Source organism: Channa argus, chromosome 7, assembly GCF_033026475.1.
Source record: "Channa argus isolate prfri chromosome 7, Channa argus male v1.0, whole genome shotgun sequence".
NCBI lineage: Eukaryota > Metazoa > Chordata > Actinopteri > Anabantiformes > Channidae > Channa > Channa argus.
In genome coordinates, this window is record NC_090203.1 from 18,001,187 (window position 1) to 18,017,989 (window position 16,803).

A 16,803-nucleotide genomic window follows, 5' to 3' on the forward strand; every position below is an offset into this window, starting at 1 on the left:
ACTGTGATGCAGAATCCAGTCAAATGCATTGTTAATGATGGAACTTTAACTAGTTTTAGTAGAAATTCTAACTTGCACCAATTAAAAGTAGAACTGATCCTTAGAGTAATTTTTTTGATCATTAGCCAGACTGTTTGTTTTTATACACTGCATATTGTAGCTCAGTAGGTAAGGATCAGTGGTTCAATTTCTGGTCTCTCCTGGCTATGTGTCCAAGTTTCCTTGGGCAAGACACTGCAAGTTGCTCCCGGTTGGTTGGGTGAGCACCTTTCATGGCAGCCACCGCCATCGGTGTGTTGGTGAGAGGCAACATTGCAATGCGCTATATAAGTGGCCATTTACTATTTACACCCACAAGGAGAAGGAGGTGTATTTTGATTTCTTTTTTTCTCTGCTGCCTCACTTCCCATTTCTCCGTGTCTGTGACTTCCAAGATGTCAATCGGCCGGCAGATGGGATGTGGAGATAAAAATGTTTAAGCCTGAGCCACGGGGAGCCTCTTCAGGGTCGATGGAGAGCATATAATCCAACGGTTCGGGTGAAGGGATTACAAACCTACAGGCAGACCTCTGCTGCGGAGTCCTGCTGTGGGGCACCTTCCACAGGTCATCTTAGTGAAACTTGTCATTGTTCTCAATGTCAGCTGTTAAGTGGATCTTAATATAAGAATAACCTGCAGTTTGGCGGCTCAATCCTACCACTTTGTTGCCTTTTGTTGATGATTGTTAGACATGAACTTGTAAATATTTTACTGAAGTAATCCTAGTCATCTGTGATTAAGATATTCAGAGTGACTGATGGTAAAGGCGAGCAGGAGTAGTCCAGCCCAGCAACAAGAACACCTGTGTGTAAAAATGTATTTTGCACGTCCTCTATAATTCACTTACAATATGTATAAATTTGAATGACAAACAACTCAAATTCGGCAACAACAATAATCACCCATATATTTCTGCAAGGATCCATCACCTTTGTAATATAAAGTTACGCTGTGATATTTAAATTGGCCAACATGCCTTTTTGCTTAACCTGGCTCTGGTGGTGCTGGCACCACCCGAGCAATGTCAGGATGTATTTCCTCTCATGCAAGTGAAGGGGTCTGCCACTGTGCCGCAATCTGCACCCGCTTCTCAGGCAGGCTAAACCCTTTGACACCACAGTTTTTAATTAAAATTACATTAGGAGTAATCAGCCAGAAGAGTTAGAGATGGAGGTCAGAGGGATCCAGGGAGGGCTGGGTATGAGTAGGAAGGGGGTTTGATGAATAGTAAAGGGGAAGAGATTGACCCCAAACCAGTGATCTCCACGGCCAGGTCAATAAATATGCAGCCACTGGCATGACTGGTCAATCAGGTTGCCTTAATTGTTGATGATATATATACATAGAAATTGTTGTGTCAATATGTAAATTCATATGGTTAATTCACAAATGAGTATACGGTATGTGGTAAGTATAATGATAAAGGTTTGATATCCGCCTTCAGTTTCTGCAATACCCTTCTGTTCTGACATGTTCAGCTGTGATTCTGAAAATATGTTTGCAAATTTTGCTGAAAGGGTTTTCTTAAGAGTCACAGATGGCCTTCACACTGCATCTGTAGAAGGGTAAGACCAAATGTTAATAAGACTCCCTTCTTTCCAGAAACAGGAGAGGACTGAAGAGAGAAGGGTACAAAGACCCCATTCGTTCTCACTTGAGGAGCTCTCGGCAAGATAATTATAAGCTTTATGAAAGTTCACAGGAAAAAGTGGAAGAAACCCACTGAAAGAATGGATAGTCAGGAGAAGAAAATTACTTTTCCCCTCTGCCTTTGCTTTGTGCCCCCCTTTAACAAGAGATGAGACGGCAATGGATGGAGGAGGCCTTCTTCAGGAGGCATCCTGGGGCTTTTGCAGCGAGGCAAACAGGAACGAAGCAGAGTATTCAGCCCTTCCTGTGTTTCCTCCATTCATTAATGCAGCAAACCTTTGACCATTTGACAATAACCAGAGTTTCCCTTTATTACACAGTCCATCCTGATGAAAAGATGAAGCTGATAGAGCTGAGAACGTCAAGAAGGACAGAAATGAAGACCACACCATTTGAATAGAAGTTTGGTATAGAATCCAGCAGCACTAAACAACACCAAAGAGAACATCTTGTCTTTTGATCAAATTTTTTTCTCCATGTCTCCCCCCTCTCCCTGGCCTTTTTTCTAGAATATGATCCTCTCTAGGCTTCTGTACCCACATTGCCTACACTGCGCTGAGTGTCTGAATGCGGTTAATTATCTAAAAGGAAAAGTTTGTACCTGTTGAAAAGCTATCCTTGGTTGCTTGGCTTGTTAATGCCAACAAAAAGCAGCCATAGCGGATGGTCAGAGGACACCACATGCTGCGGAGAGCCTTTCAGACATGTCCCTAATAAGAATGCAGCAGTGAGAGCTCCTCTGAATGCACACAGGGGAGAGGAAGATAGGTAGGAAGGAGAAAAGAAAAGAAAGGGGAAAAAACATCTTTTACCTCTCCATCTATAATTACTCCAAATGAAGAATAGGCTGAAGAAATGGCTGGGGAGACTTTCCATTATGACAGAAAAAAACCCATCAAGTAGAGAAGGCAAAGCACAAGATCGATAGTTTTTAATGGATAAAAGAGAAGTTTTTGTAACATCTCAAAAGTAACGACGTATGTGCATCAGCGTGTGTGTGTGTGTGCTTGTGTGTGCTCAGGTAAAATAACATTTATGACTTACAAATGCACAAAAGCACTGTTCCGTCAGTTAGTCTGCCATTATATTTATGTCTGTGCCTTACATTGAGTATGCTTCAGTATAGTCATGCTAAAGACACATCTTAATCTGATTTACATTCATTGTCTGAAATCTCTTCACTTCGCTTTCTTTTTTTTTCATATTTCATTTAATGAATCAATCTCCAGGGCAAGAAGGGTGTTTCCTGTTCCCTCTTTCATCACCAGAGAGATGTTACTTGCCTGTAGAGCTGAACTGTGTGTGTGTGTCACAGACACCCACTGACCTAGGAGGAAGTGTCATCTCGTGTGTAAATGGCCTGTAAATGTTTTCACACTTTCACAGGGAGACTCGTGTGTGGTGAAGGTTTGAGAGAGGTCAAGTTTGGCTGGCAGTATTCATCTTGTCATTAGGTCTTTCACGCCTTAAAATAATACAGAGGGCTTTCACACATCAATCTGTACATGCCAGAAATATATTCTGAATGACAACATGTACTTGTGGACTCTGGGGTATTTTGTAGTATTTGCCGGCTTAGATCTGATTCCAATTTGATGTTGTCCATGGGAGTAACAAATACAAGCAAAGGCCATAAACCTGCCAAGAACTCCAAACACCACTAGAAAGCAAGGAAATGTTTGAATGCTGGAGCAGAAGGGGAACTAGGAGATATTTATACCAAGGGGACCAACTATTGATGGAAAGCATGTGTGTGTGGAGGCCAGGAGTGACACAGCAATTAAGAGTAGGGACAGGTGGGAGAGTGTATGTGTGTGCAACGGAAAACAGAGTGCAGAGAGCAAAAAAGCCTAAAATAAACACACATAATGAACCCAAACCAGAGGCAGAACTATGACACATTAAATGTACATCCTCACTTGTAGCCTAATTTGCTCAGCCTCTATGCCACCAGCAGAATACAAATGGATTTTTTTATGGGGCTGATGATCCTCTTTGACAAGGTGAAGGTTTTCTAGCAATTGACAGCGCTTTTATAGGATCAGTAGGTGTGTATAAGACTATAATAAATTACGCTGCAAATGGTGAAAAATACACTTTGCAGAAAATGATGCAAATCAGACACATATAAGCAGTATGTTTAATCAATATAATCTTGTTTATTCAATGCGGGAGTCTCTGTGTGCATGTGTGTGTGTGTGTGTGTGTGTGTGTGTGTGTGTGTGTGTTCATGTTGTGAGATGGATACAAGAAAGGGGGTACAGAAGAACACAGGCCTCAAACAGGGGATAGGTGCTAAAATATACAGTGAGAAAAAACTCAGTGAAAATGTGACAGCTGAGCAATAGGGAGGAATGGGGCTGGTATAGAGGAGTTGTGTTTGGTAGACAATAGCAAGTAGCAATCATGCTGGTGTATACATGTATTTTTATCAGGAAAAGTGTATTTATGTAAGATGTTTTTAATGTTTTCTGTAGCAATTTGGATTTTGCTCTGAAAGTAGTGTACAGGGCGTGTTTTTCGTTATTGGCCCCCAGCATTTTGTTCTACCATAAATAATCACACAGAAATTTAAAGATAAGAAAAATGAGAGTGGAGAGAAAAATATGAAAAGTGAGTGTTTCTGTTAATGTTTCTATGTAAGGTCAGCGATCTGGTCTGACTATTTGTACGTTTTTTTACTTCACTGTCTTACCAGTTTCTCTTCTATATAGCACTGCAAAAGTACACACATTTATATGCATGTGCGCGCTCACACGCACACAGCACAGGGAGTAAGGAAGCAGCCTCTTAATTATCAACCTCTCCTCACTGCTCTCAACACCTCATGTTTCTCTGTTAATGACTGGATTAAAGCCCTGATTAAGATTCACTTAACCCTCAAACAGCAGTTGCCATTCACATGCCATTGAAAGGCCAATTAAATGAAGCCGGGACTTCAATTACGACCGGCAAAGGCCAGGCAGTCAGAGATTTAGTAGGTGGATGCCTGAAGGCTGGCATCACCTAATTTCTTTTAAAGTAGAAAACATTTTGTATTCGGACTTTGATATGATAACACAAGCCAGAGTCAGTTAATACAGAGCTTTTTACATTTTTATGACAAGGGCTGATGAAAGTGGCTAACATGAAGTTTAAAAAGGCTCAGGAGTTATGAATCTGTAAATAATGGTCTTAATTATATTACAGCGATTTGGTTTTGGCCTTATAATCGTGACTGTATGTCACTTGCAATTTACACTCATTTGGAATTAAAGTGTATTGCTGGATTTCATGTTAATTGGTAAATTCTGACTCTTTAACCTCTGGTTCCCTTTAGATTTTAACATAATTCTGAAATGGTGTATCATCAAAGGTCCTAAATTAGTATGAGACGAGAGGAAATCTAACAGAGTAAACACAAATCAAGATAAATCCACAAGATTTAGAAATCATCCAGAGATAATTGTGTCTGTTTATCTGCTTAGTTTTGATCTTTGTCTCAGTAAACAAGTTACAGGGACAGTTCTTGTCGTTACCAATTCAGAGGGGCATTGCTATTTCCAAAACTTCTAAACAAAGCAGATTAATTAACTCTCAGGCTTATACCTCTGAACCATAAAGAGCTTACAAATTACCTAGGGGGAAGTGACTACAACCACGGAAAACAATAAATCAATCAATGAATCTAATGAAGCCTGTGTGTCGTCGCTGGCATTTCACTCTTACTCTCAGTCGTCTGTGGAATAACAATGGGCAAAGAAGGGTATCGTTGTTAAATTGTTAATCATAATGTGATACCACAGTCAGCAGATTCCCCATATGAGAAAAAGATACTCAAGGTCCTGCCTGCCTGCTTGGAGAGGGGACATAATGCAGAAGCTATTCTTTCCACCCCACTGGAGAAAAGGACCATCTGAACAACAGAGAAAATATTTTTTTTGCTTTTGCTATTGCTGGCTTATTATATTGATGTTTTGTTACTGCCGAAGCAATGTATAGATCTATTACATCTCCATATGTGCTGTGTGAGACAGACATATTCAGAATTTTAATGAGAGAATTGCTACAGTACAGTGACTGAGATACTTGGACTTAAATAATTCCTTGTCATTAAATGTATTAGTGCGGGTAAATTCATCATATCATCATCATATATGTGCTTGTCCTAATAACTGCAATGTTTTTTGATTGGCTCCGAGGTCAGAGACTTCGCTGGAGATAAAGCAGCCTTGAGATGTGAGCACGGTATATGCGGTGAGTTGCTCTGCAGCAGGGAAAATATTTGAAAATGTTCAAGCCACATTGATCATTAAAAGCACTAACCCACACACACACAAAACTGAGGGTGCATTACAGTCTGGATTCTTCTAATTGTTTTTGTAGCTTCACACTAACTCACAAAGCTTTTTAGTGTATATTTTAGTGTATTAGTGTATATTCACAGTTCATGTTCTTGAATGCATCACTGTCTCCGAGGACCAACTTGGATTTGTTAATAGCTTATAGCTATGACCTGAGCTCAAATTATAACTTTTTTGTGGGGAGGGAGGCTGGTGACACTGGCAGATTGATGGGCACAAACTCTTAACAGCACAGATTGGGTGATAACAAGAAAAAGCTCGAAACAGGCCTTAATCGATGTTGGCCTGTGACTTCCAAAACTTCCTCTAAGATAAGTCATTTTGGATCTTATGGGTCTTGGCTCGGGGAAGTTTCTAGGAAAATGGATGTCTTGTTTGAAGTTGTGATCGGGGGTGAACAGACACTGATCATCAGTGGAATGGTATGCTCCCTCTTGACAAGATGGTAAAAACAAAACATGACCTTTTGGTTTTGACACAATTTAATTTCTAGACAATCTTAGGACTACTACCTGATCACATAAATCTCTCATTTTCTTTTGTTAAATGCCAGCACAAGAGCTTTTATTGTACCTCTATTAAAGCAGTTACAACTATTCAAACCAGTCTACTGTAATGTAAGAGGTGCGTATGCAACATCACATTACCATGCTGCTTCCTTCCCTGCAAAAGACACCCTTAATCTTAATGGGACTAATTGTTTGATAAGGACTAAATAAACAGAGCTGCATCTGCCCCCTGTAAGAAGATATCCAGAGAGATAGCCTTCCAGTATAAAGTCATGCAAACAGGATCTCATTAGCAGATGCAAATGAGAAAACACCAAATCTTCGCGGAGAGGCAGAAGTGTATCTCCATGGGATAGCTGGAACATGACAACTCACCAACCGCCCCCACGCTGAGCACCAAATGTGATGGTCCGCTCATGCTGCTACTCTTAACAGGATGTAGGACCAAACCATAAATGTAAGCATAGGGGGCAGGATGGGCAAGACGGTGGTGAGAGGCCTTCGCCTTCTGCCATTCAAAGCCCTGGAAACTCTCATTGGTGACTATTAGTTTGTGGCTTTAGTTAAATTAGCTATTTATCAAGGTGGCCTATCACATTTTTTAAAATGTAAGCCAGTCTGTACGATCTGCACGAGCAGGAAAGTTTAGCTTTGATCTGGCAAGAAAAACTTTGCAAAAATAAAATCTGCGCTTTATGCACTGGTGAGTAATTTGCAAAGGAAAATAAAAGATGAAATCTTCATGTACTGGCTGTCAGTTGTTTATAACTCCCATAATCCTCTTCGTATGCAAATTACATCACATCACATAAGGGGAGAACATATTTCTGGTTTCCTGCAGGCTCTGTGCAAGCAGCTGATCAACTAAGAGGACAGGAAGCTGAGATCACATTCAAGTAAAGTGATAATTAATTACATTTGTATGTCTGTAAGTTGTTGAGAAGGCATTTCCCAGGAAGTGAGAAAGTCAAAACCTCTAAGCCAATCAGGATTCTCCTCTGAGAGCGTGTCTGTTGTGACATCACAAGCTGTGGCGGGCAGAGTTCCTGCCGTGGCTAAGGACCAACAGACCTTCTGCTGGCAGCAGGGTGGCAGTGGCCTAGGGCAGGGCGAGGATGGCCAGGTCACCAGCTTTTTCCTCCTGCCTGGCATGAGCTCTGTGGGAGGAGTGGATGGTAGAATGGCAAGATACCAGAAAAAGCCCTTTAGACGTGTCAAAAAGCAAGCACAGCTAGGGGAAGCTGCTTGTCCAGCGTGAAGAGTGAGGCTACTCACACAGAGTTCCCTTTAAACAAGTAACAACCAAACATTATGCTTTAAAGTGATTGAAAGAAGGAAGTTGGTTAATGAGCTGATTTAAGCGAGGAATTCAGTGTTTTTATCATCAGAGAATGAGGCAGAATTTAAACAAGGCAAAAGCTAAGATGTGATTCTTACCATATATTTTTAAGCATATGTAATGCTGCTCCTGTTTCTTGTTTTGACAAAAACATTCAATTGAGAATATATAGAATAATGAGCACAAAGAAATTTGGTAGGTGACTGCAAAAGGAGTTTACTGGGTCAGTGGTTCGATCCCCGGTCCCGGCTATATGTCGAAGTGTCTCTGGGCAAGACAATGATCTCCTAACAGCCCATTCCCATCCTCAGCTGTGCAGTGCTGGTCCAAGCTCGGTAGAAATTGGGGAGGGTTGCGTCAGGAAGGTCATCCGGCATAAAAACTGTGCCAAATCAACATGCGGACAATGATCCGCTGTGGCGACCCTGAACTCACGGGATAAGTCGAAAGGACAAAATAAAAAAAAATAAAAAAAATAAAAACTGTAAAAGGAGTTTACTACAGACATAAAATAAAGGGGAATTTTGTGCTTGTACTAAAATTCTATATAACTTCTTATTGAAATTGGCATTTTCTAATATTTACCTTACTGTATAAACTGAAAATGACAGCACAAACAAGTTTGTCGTTTGAGCTGCACAAAGCAAGCAGGCAGGCAGGCAGAGAAAAATACTTACATTTACAAAGTAAATTTAGAATCACAGAAACTACTTTGCACAACAAGGTCTGTGAGTACTTACTCTATATTTATGACTTCCTGAAACATTCAAACGACTCAATCAGTTTATCAGTGCCACCAGCAGAAGTGTATTAGCTTTAGACTGTTTGCTGTTCAAACAGTTTACCCAAAAAGTTGATTTGTTTTGTTTGATATGCAGTGTGTATTTCAGAGGTGGCGGCCTCCCTCACTAATCCTCTCTCCGCCTTTATCATGTAAACTGCAGATGCAGCTGAAGACCGTCTGGTCTTGAGAGGACAGTGGGTCTTTAACAGAGCCTTTAAAGGTGTGCCATCAACTCAGCAATGCTGCATGATTTAAAGTCTGAATGTGGTTTCCTTTGAACTGAAGCAGTGGAGAGAGATAAAATTATCCATGAACCGATTTTACCTTTGAAGACCAACCTTCATGGGGCAGTTAATAGGCAGCATTCATCTCTGATATTGTTCTCTCTCATTGTGTATTGTGGTGAACCACGAAGGAAAGTCGAGATTAACACTTTGCATATGACTTCTAAGGTTAAGTTGTTGGTGTTTTCATATCGCATTTAAAATAAAAATTTTTGGTTTCTCGGTTTCAGAGTCACTGTAGATAAACAGAAAGACAAATCCAACATTGTTTTCTCCCTTCCACCTCATTATGGCAAAAATAGCACATACAGCCCTCTTTTCATTCCTTCTCATACGTTGGCTGCTCCTCTATAGAGGCTGCTCACTCTTTGGGCCCATTAGCACTCATGTGCCATGGTATCATATTGATTGTCTGAGCTTGTCTTTAACCACCAGCTGAGTTTTAATCACGTCAGGTTCTATTTGTGCAGCTATTGTGGCAAAACTGACATGGAAATTAAAAAATCGTGGTTAGTTTTATGTCTTTGCCAAGGAGGCATTTTTTTTCCAAGATACTATTTCACAGTCTGCCACATTTTGTACACCATGTTACTATGGTTTCACGATGGGGGGTGGGGGTGGAGGGGGCTCTACTTTCATAGTATTTCACGTTATTGATTGTAGGTATTTAGGTGAGTTTTTTTTTTATTTTCAGATATCCCATAAAGCTTTTACAGAGGAATGAAAATGAAAGAGTAAGGTCACCACAAACTAGACTGCACTTTTGACCCTTAAAGTCAAGTCTTAATGGGACTGTTGTTCCTGTGACGAGAAACAATTCACAGTTGGATATACACCTGGGTTACGATACCGAGGATCCCCTGCCCCTCCCCTGGAGATCAGATGAGACTGTGATAATAGGCTGCTATATCTGTGCGTCATGCCACAATGCGGGGGGGAAGCGGGGGTGCGTCCAGACACTGATTAGTCCGCCTCCACATGGCTCAGGCTTTATGTCACACTCCCACTTCGACCCCAAACACAAGGTGATGGCATCTACTGGCGTGGGCATTGCTTCGCAGGTTGTTTTGCGCGTTGATGTTGCCTGAGACATTTTTTCGTATTTACAACATTTTTTGTCTCATTAGTTTGTTTGGCAAACGGGGCCAAGAGGACGAACTGATTGGTAAGTTTGGGTGCTTTTGAAATGTTGAATTTGTTATATTTTTTAATTGACTGTCCGATGCAAAAATATTTGGATTTAACATTAGTTAAAACATGTTGTCCCCCACCTAACTAACAATTGATTTAATAGCCTCAAGGTTTTTAGTGAGCCATTTTATTTCTCGTTTTATGTGTCTCTTCTTATTTTTTCAACTGGGTCTGTTTAGATTTGTTTGTTTTTCACCTCGGCCTGTCTGATTCAGGAAACATCACAGGTTTTTTCAAACGGAAAAATAATTGGCTTTTCCCCCCTTTCACGCCGGGTATCCCGTTGGGACACAGAACCACATCAAAACTGAATGAATGCAAATTCATAAGAGTAACTCTGAATAATAATAGTGGATTAAAATCACTACATTTATAAGTTGTTTGTTTTTCCCAAAAGATAACCTATATATATTTTTTTACAAACATTAACGTCTTTTAAACCTTATAACATTTTTATATTTTCTGGTTGTATCATTATTAAAAAAACACAACCGAAAAAAATGCGGTTTATTCTTTCGTTTTATTTTTGCAAAGTTTATCAAAATATGGAACAGAATTCAAGAATCGTGGGCGAGCTTTCACTTTAGATCGAGTGCTACACAAATCTACCCCCCACTCCCCACCACCAAAAAAAAAAATCTGTGCTTTACTTCAAGTTTGTCATATGATTTACAAGAAACTGGCTCTTACCTGTAGGCAAGTCCCCATTCATCACTATCCAAATAAAAAAATCACCGTTTCCCCCTTGTTATTCGCGATTGTTCACCAGTTATTGGCTGGTGACAGACTCATTAGCATCAAACTCTTTCTTCTGTCTGAACTAATGGCCTGCCACACATTTCCCGTTTCCTTCTTAAGTTGGCGAAATAATGCAAATGGTGCCATACACTGATTGTAACGGATTCATTATCTCTGATTTTTAAAAACAGAGAAGAAATGAATGAAGAAATGAACGTCAGAGCAACTTGTGTGACAAAGCTCACTCGTTCCTATCTGCAGTAAGGCCACAGATTTTGAAAAGAAGAGTGAAATTAAACAGCTCAAATCTTGTGAGCCACACCTATATACGCCCACGTAGATTATCGATTTTTATATGACCGTTACTTTCCACATCCAACTCATTGTGTTTTTTATGCTAAGGTACGTACTTATTGCCTTATACTTATTGACTATGTAAGTGAGCTGCGTTGTCATTAACCATAATCTGTTTCTGTCTCAGGAATTTAGACTTGAGCGACTGCAGTCAGAAGACGCTTTTAGGCAGAAGACACCTGGCATTAAAAAAACTCCTGGCAAAAACTGGTATCAACTAGGATAAAAGAAAGCAGTCAGACCGTGCGACAGGACTGAGCGAAAAGAGCAGTCATGCTCGGCGGTGAAGGGGAGAGCAGCGCTTTCTCTTCTACGAAGGAAGCAGCGGATGAGAGGCGCAAGTCTCCAGCTGTTGATGGTGACGATCAGTCTGCTGCCAGCAGGTACCCCGAGCACGGGGTGGGTGCGGACCGCTACTACATCCCTGCAACAGTTGCTAAGCAAAGCCCAGAAACAGCCAACCCCTGCTCCTTCATTCCTTACACCCCCAATGGGACAGTTTACACTCCGTCCAGCGCAGGCAGGTATCCCTCATCTCTCCACCTGGGCTCCGTGTTGCCTCCCGCCGGGTTTTCGCCTTCCACAGCTGGCCGAAGCCACTTCAGTCCTGCGTATCAGCTCGGACAGAGCACAGGCTGCATATATCCACCCTATACGGGCTCAGGGTCGGCTCTCGGCAGCATGGCTCTACCCAGCACAGGCCCGGGTTTGAGGGCCCAGGTCTACCTCTGCAACCGGCCGCTGTGGCTCAAGTTCCACCGGCACCAAACCGAGATGATCATCACCAAACAGGGCAGGTGAGATGGCAGCAACAATTTACCATAGCTGAGACTAAACTTTCTCGTTAATACTCATCTGAGGCCTTCTTATTTTCATTTTAAAGCGCTGTCGGATTTAATTGATTCTTTGGCGTCAAATGAAAAATAATTAAAAAATTCCTAAGTAGTTTTCAGTGCTGTGTGGTGAATTGAAATTCATCTGTGTCTGCAGACGGATGTTCCCGTTCCTCAGTTTTAACATAGCTGGTCTCAACCTGACAACGCACTACAACGTATTTGTGGAGGTGGTGCTGGCGGATCCAAACCACTGGAGATTTCAGGGTGGGAAGTGGGTCACATGTGGCAAAGCGGACAACAGCAGCCAAGGTGCGGAAAGAGTTCCATATTTAACAGTTTTAAGATTTCAATAAGATTATTATTCTATAGGCTGATTTACTTTGTTTACTTTTGTTTTAAAGGGTGTTTTTGTGCCTTGTTACCGAAGTTTAAAGGTGGGAAATGGTTTCATTTATTTCAGGTAACAAAGTGTATATCCATCCAGAGTCTCCAAACACTGGCGCCCACTGGATGAGACAAGAAATCTCCTTCAGCAAATTGAAACTCACCAACAACAAAGGAACAAGTCACAGTACTTCACAGGTACTCGAAGTTAAACTGAATTACAAATTAATTTTAAATTTGAGAATACCTTAAACGCTAAGGTGATTTTTAAATAGTCTGCAAAGTTCCAAAACTTCTTAACCTTCAAGGTTTTTTCAGAATTAGTAAGTACGTTGTGTGTTTTTTATAGGCCTGTAGTAGCTTTTATCGTATAGTAAAATAGAAAAGATTTTTGTTATTTTCAGCCTAAAACTGGGAATTGTTTGCAAATGTTCTCGTCTTTTTTTGGTGAGACCTTATCACTCTTTTATAAGAAGCGCCCACGTGTGATGCTTTTGATGATCCGAAATTGTGCAATAAAACAGTTTTTAATTTAAAAAAAAAATGCTATATTTTTTTCCCATGTTTTTTTTTTCTTCTTTTAAGATGATTGTCCTGCAATCGCTGCACAAGTACCAGCCAAGGCTTCACATCGTGGAGGTGACGGAGGACGGGGTGGAGGACATGAACAATGACCTAAAGACTCAGAGCTTCACTTTTCCAGAGACTCAGTTTATAGCTGTGACGGCCTACCAGAACACTGATGTAAGCGTGAAAAATATAAATTTTTCCAAATAAGACATACATAGGCCTATGTCATTGTTAATCAGCTGCAGGTTTCTCTGTTTAAACTACTTTAACTCCACCATGTGTTTACACCCATTTCCTAATTTTTCTTTCTTTTAGATCACACAGCTGAAAATAGACCACAACCCCTTTGCCAAAGGATTCAGAGATAATTATGACTCGTGAGTATTTTATTCAATTGTCATGCATTGCTTATCAATTGTAAGTATAAATTCAAAATTTTCACAATGCAAGAGTACTTTAAAGCATTTTTATTGCATTATCTTTTTAAATGCAAACATGTTGTTTCATAAACAATTTCCAAACGCATGTTCACACCACCAGGCTACTTGTTTCGCCCAGACACTAACCTTTCTCCAAAACATGTTTTTTTTAGGATGTACACAGCTACAGAGAATGATCGCCTCACTCCTTCTCCGACTGACTCTCCACGTGCTCACCAGATTGTGCCCGGGGCCCGCTACACAATGCAGCCCCTCTTCCAAGACCAGTTTGTCAACAACCTTCCCCAGAATCGCTTCTACAACAGCGAGAGAGCAGTACCACAGACTAACAGCCTCCTCTCACCTCAGATTGAAGATGGAGCTTCGCAGAGGTGGTTTGTTGCCTCCATGCAACAAGGGGGAAATAGCACTAGCACCAGCAACAAGCTAGATCTGACACCTTATGATGGTGAATACTCGAGCTCCCTGCTTCCTTATGGTATCAAATCCTTGTCCATGCAAACATCTCATGCTCTCAGCTACTACCCAGACTCTGCTTTCACTACCATGTCAGCAGGGTGGGGCTCTAGAGGACCATACCAGAGAAAGGCCAACTCTAGCCTACCTTGGTCTCCTAGACCCAGTCCAAGTGCTGGTTTCCCAGAAGGCTCAGAAAAGGTTAAATCACAAATAGAAGAAGAGGTGAATGGCAGTGGAGGCATGATCTCCTCCTGGACAGAGACACAGCAATCAGCTCTTTCCCTTGACAAGGCTGATTCTTATTCCACAGCCTGCAAACGAAGGCGTTTGTCTGTTAATGGTCCAAGCACAGAAGACTCACCCGCTGATATCAAGTGTGAGGACTTGGATACTGCTGTCACCAATGGTGGCTCCTATAGCAAAGAAGCCTCCTTGTCCAAAAGCTTGGCAGCTTACTATTCCTTTTACACAAACCCTTGAATGTTTTGAAAGTGTATGGCCAAATTTTGTTGTTTTGATAGTTCATCTGCCACAATGAATGAGAAGCATTATTTTGTTTTTGTGTCATGTACACGCACAGATTTTGTCTTGGCGTTGAAACATGTTCTTTTTACTTAGTTGTGGTAGCCCAGGAAATAATAAGGACACATTAAAATAATGACATGAGGCGTATTGTCACATTAAGGTATAAGCTTATCAGTTTTCCTGGTTGATAGAAATATTTGTGAGCACCAGTTTAAGTAACACTGCATTTGGATTTTTTAAAGTGCCAAAGTATTTAAATTTACACATTCTTTTCTAAAACAGTCTTATGTATGTTTTATTGTTGCATACATAATTGTACTTGCCTTACACATATGTGTTTACAGATTATTTATAAAAGGCGTATGGAATTTGTACACCCTAAAATATGAGAATATGTTGTATATACTTTCATTTCAGTGTTCAGATATTTGATAATAAAAGCCATATGTGTTTCATTGCTTGTCTGATTAATTATTTCAAGTTCTATTGTATATACACGTCAAAGGTATATGAAAGCACCACTTAAAGAAAATGTCTGTACAAACAATTTTAATCTTGATGCTTACATAGTTTTAATTTCTCGATTACACATAAAAACACGGCATGTACATGGGAGTGATGGACGGTCAAGCCACTTAAATTCTGATAATTTTGCTTTAGTTTTCATTTTTCCTTCTTTTCTGGATGCACAACCGACGCAAACGCATATCAAAACGGGACGGTGCAAAGGATGAAAACACAACTTTATATCATGCCAAATGCATAATGTTTCTGTGGACTCTGTCGCACTCTAGTGGGCGCTTGATTGTACCCACTTGTAGGTTTTACAAATCAGTTAGTTACGGTTGCCTGTTGAATTTAACGGAGACTACGGACGGCAGTTTAATAACATTGTTAGACCATAGCGTCTAAGTAAAGGTTTTAAACTTTATTATTTTTAAGGATGGAATTCAAACCTGGTATGCATCCAAGCGTCACAGATATGAAAAGCAGAGGGGAATATACGGCTGGCTTCGTTTTAATGCAGCCTATGCTGGAATTGTTTTTTTTTTTTTTTTTTTTATGTAACTCTTGTTAATACTGTATGTGGCCAATACAAAATACCATTGTTTAGTCTTTGACATTATGTTTCGCCTGTTTTTGGGGTTGTGTTGAAACCTGGCAACCCAAAGAGCAGCCAGCACACACAACACACAGACACACACACAGAGAGAGAGAGTTGGCAGGAGCAACATCACATCTCTGAACACACATAATTTTTAGGAAAGCATTTCCTAACTTTACAAAAAAAAGCCTGCTTTCTCTTAAGGTAGCGACTGACAGTTCTTTTACAAGGTGAGGTCTGCAACAGCGAGAATATCAGCAGTGTAAGTCGGAATACTTGTTACTCAGTATTACTGGGAGTTTGTCAAGTGTGCTAGCTAAGTTGGCTAACAGCACGGTTAGCTTGCTAGCTGAGCTGCTAGCGTATGCGCTGACGTTAGCCAACGCAGATGCAAGCGTCATGAGGTTTTTTTGTTTTGAAAAACGTACATCTAACAAGCAGTGTTTTGTGTTGTGATTAACAGGCCTTTCGAACATGCGGAATGATTCGGGGGCAAACGTTATCTGAGGTCAGTTCGCTAGAGAATGTTTTTTTTTTTTTTATTAAGCAGAAATGTAACAGAGCTTTATCGCGGAATGTTCATTAACAAAACACAACACACTGCTATCGGTTTAAGCTAACAATCGAAAATGGTAAACACCAAACAACACTGGGAAAGGCCTGCATGGAGGATTTAGTGACAACTGGTCAGCTACGCAGACAAAGTGCTTAGCGTTTTATTTTAGTGATCTTAACGCATAGTTAGATGTTGTTGGTGGGGGCTGTAATAAGGCAGAGTTGTTAACTATTGCCAGATAGGTTAATTAGTTATACATTTGGACAGTAACCCTATCGAGTAGTGTCACTTACCATCTATGAGGTTATGTAACTGTTCAAAGACCAGGTGTTTACATGTGTTTAGCAAAGGTGGGGTTATTTGTGCCTGTCTTTATGTTGAACAAGATGATTTCTTCCTGCAGGGTAACTTGTTACACCTATTTTTTTTTTTGTAAAGATGATATTTGATGAGATTTTACTTTTTTCATTGTATCAGTGGCACATATTTGTATTAACGTGTGCAATCATGACATGAACATTAAGGACTATCCTGATATATACGCAATATGTAGTTTAAGCTGTCTCAGCATGTAACAAATGATACATTGTGCATGTAAACTGTCTTATTATTTTCCAGATTGAGGAAAACAAAAGGTTTTGTCCAAGTCTGGTCCATCCTTTTTTTCCTTTATCTAGGTTCCTTAATTTTTTTTTT

The 16,803-nt window shown here is 40.5% G+C and overlaps 2 protein-coding genes across 6 annotated transcripts in view; both read left to right on the plus strand.

The window, feature by feature from the left end:
• Positions 1-5,348: 5,348 nt before the first annotated feature.
• eomesb (eomesodermin homolog b) lies at positions 5,349-14,895 on the plus strand. Of its 2 annotated transcripts, none has more exons than XM_067509398.1 (7): positions 5,349-5,926; positions 11,360-12,029; positions 12,223-12,377; positions 12,529-12,650; positions 13,038-13,196; positions 13,338-13,399; positions 13,615-14,895. In XM_067509398.1, the coding sequence occupies exons 2-7, from the start codon at positions 11,506-11,508 to the stop codon at positions 14,399-14,401; spliced, it is 1,809 nt and encodes a 602-aa protein (XP_067365499.1). In that variant the 5' UTR covers positions 5,349-5,926; positions 11,360-11,505; the 3' UTR covers positions 14,402-14,895. The 2 variants fall into 2 exon arrangements, with proteins under 2 accessions (XP_067365499.1, XP_067365498.1); XM_067509397.1 differs by lacking the exon at positions 5,349-5,926 and adding an exon at positions 9,881-10,114.
• Positions 14,896-15,636: 741 nt separating this feature from the next.
• LOC137129942 (ankyrin repeat and IBR domain-containing protein 1-like) overlaps positions 15,637-16,803 on the plus strand; it is a 32,422-nt gene continuing 31,255 nt past the window's right edge. Inside the window, exons 1-2 of one of the 4 annotated variants that reach the window (XM_067509414.1) lie at positions 15,644-15,813; positions 16,015-16,059. The gene's annotated coding sequence lies outside the window, so the exon portion shown is untranslated. Of the gene's footprint in view, positions 15,814-16,014; positions 16,060-16,803 lie in introns of all 4 variants that reach the window. The other 3 variants (XM_067509416.1, XM_067509413.1, XM_067509417.1) reach the window with 3 other exon arrangements.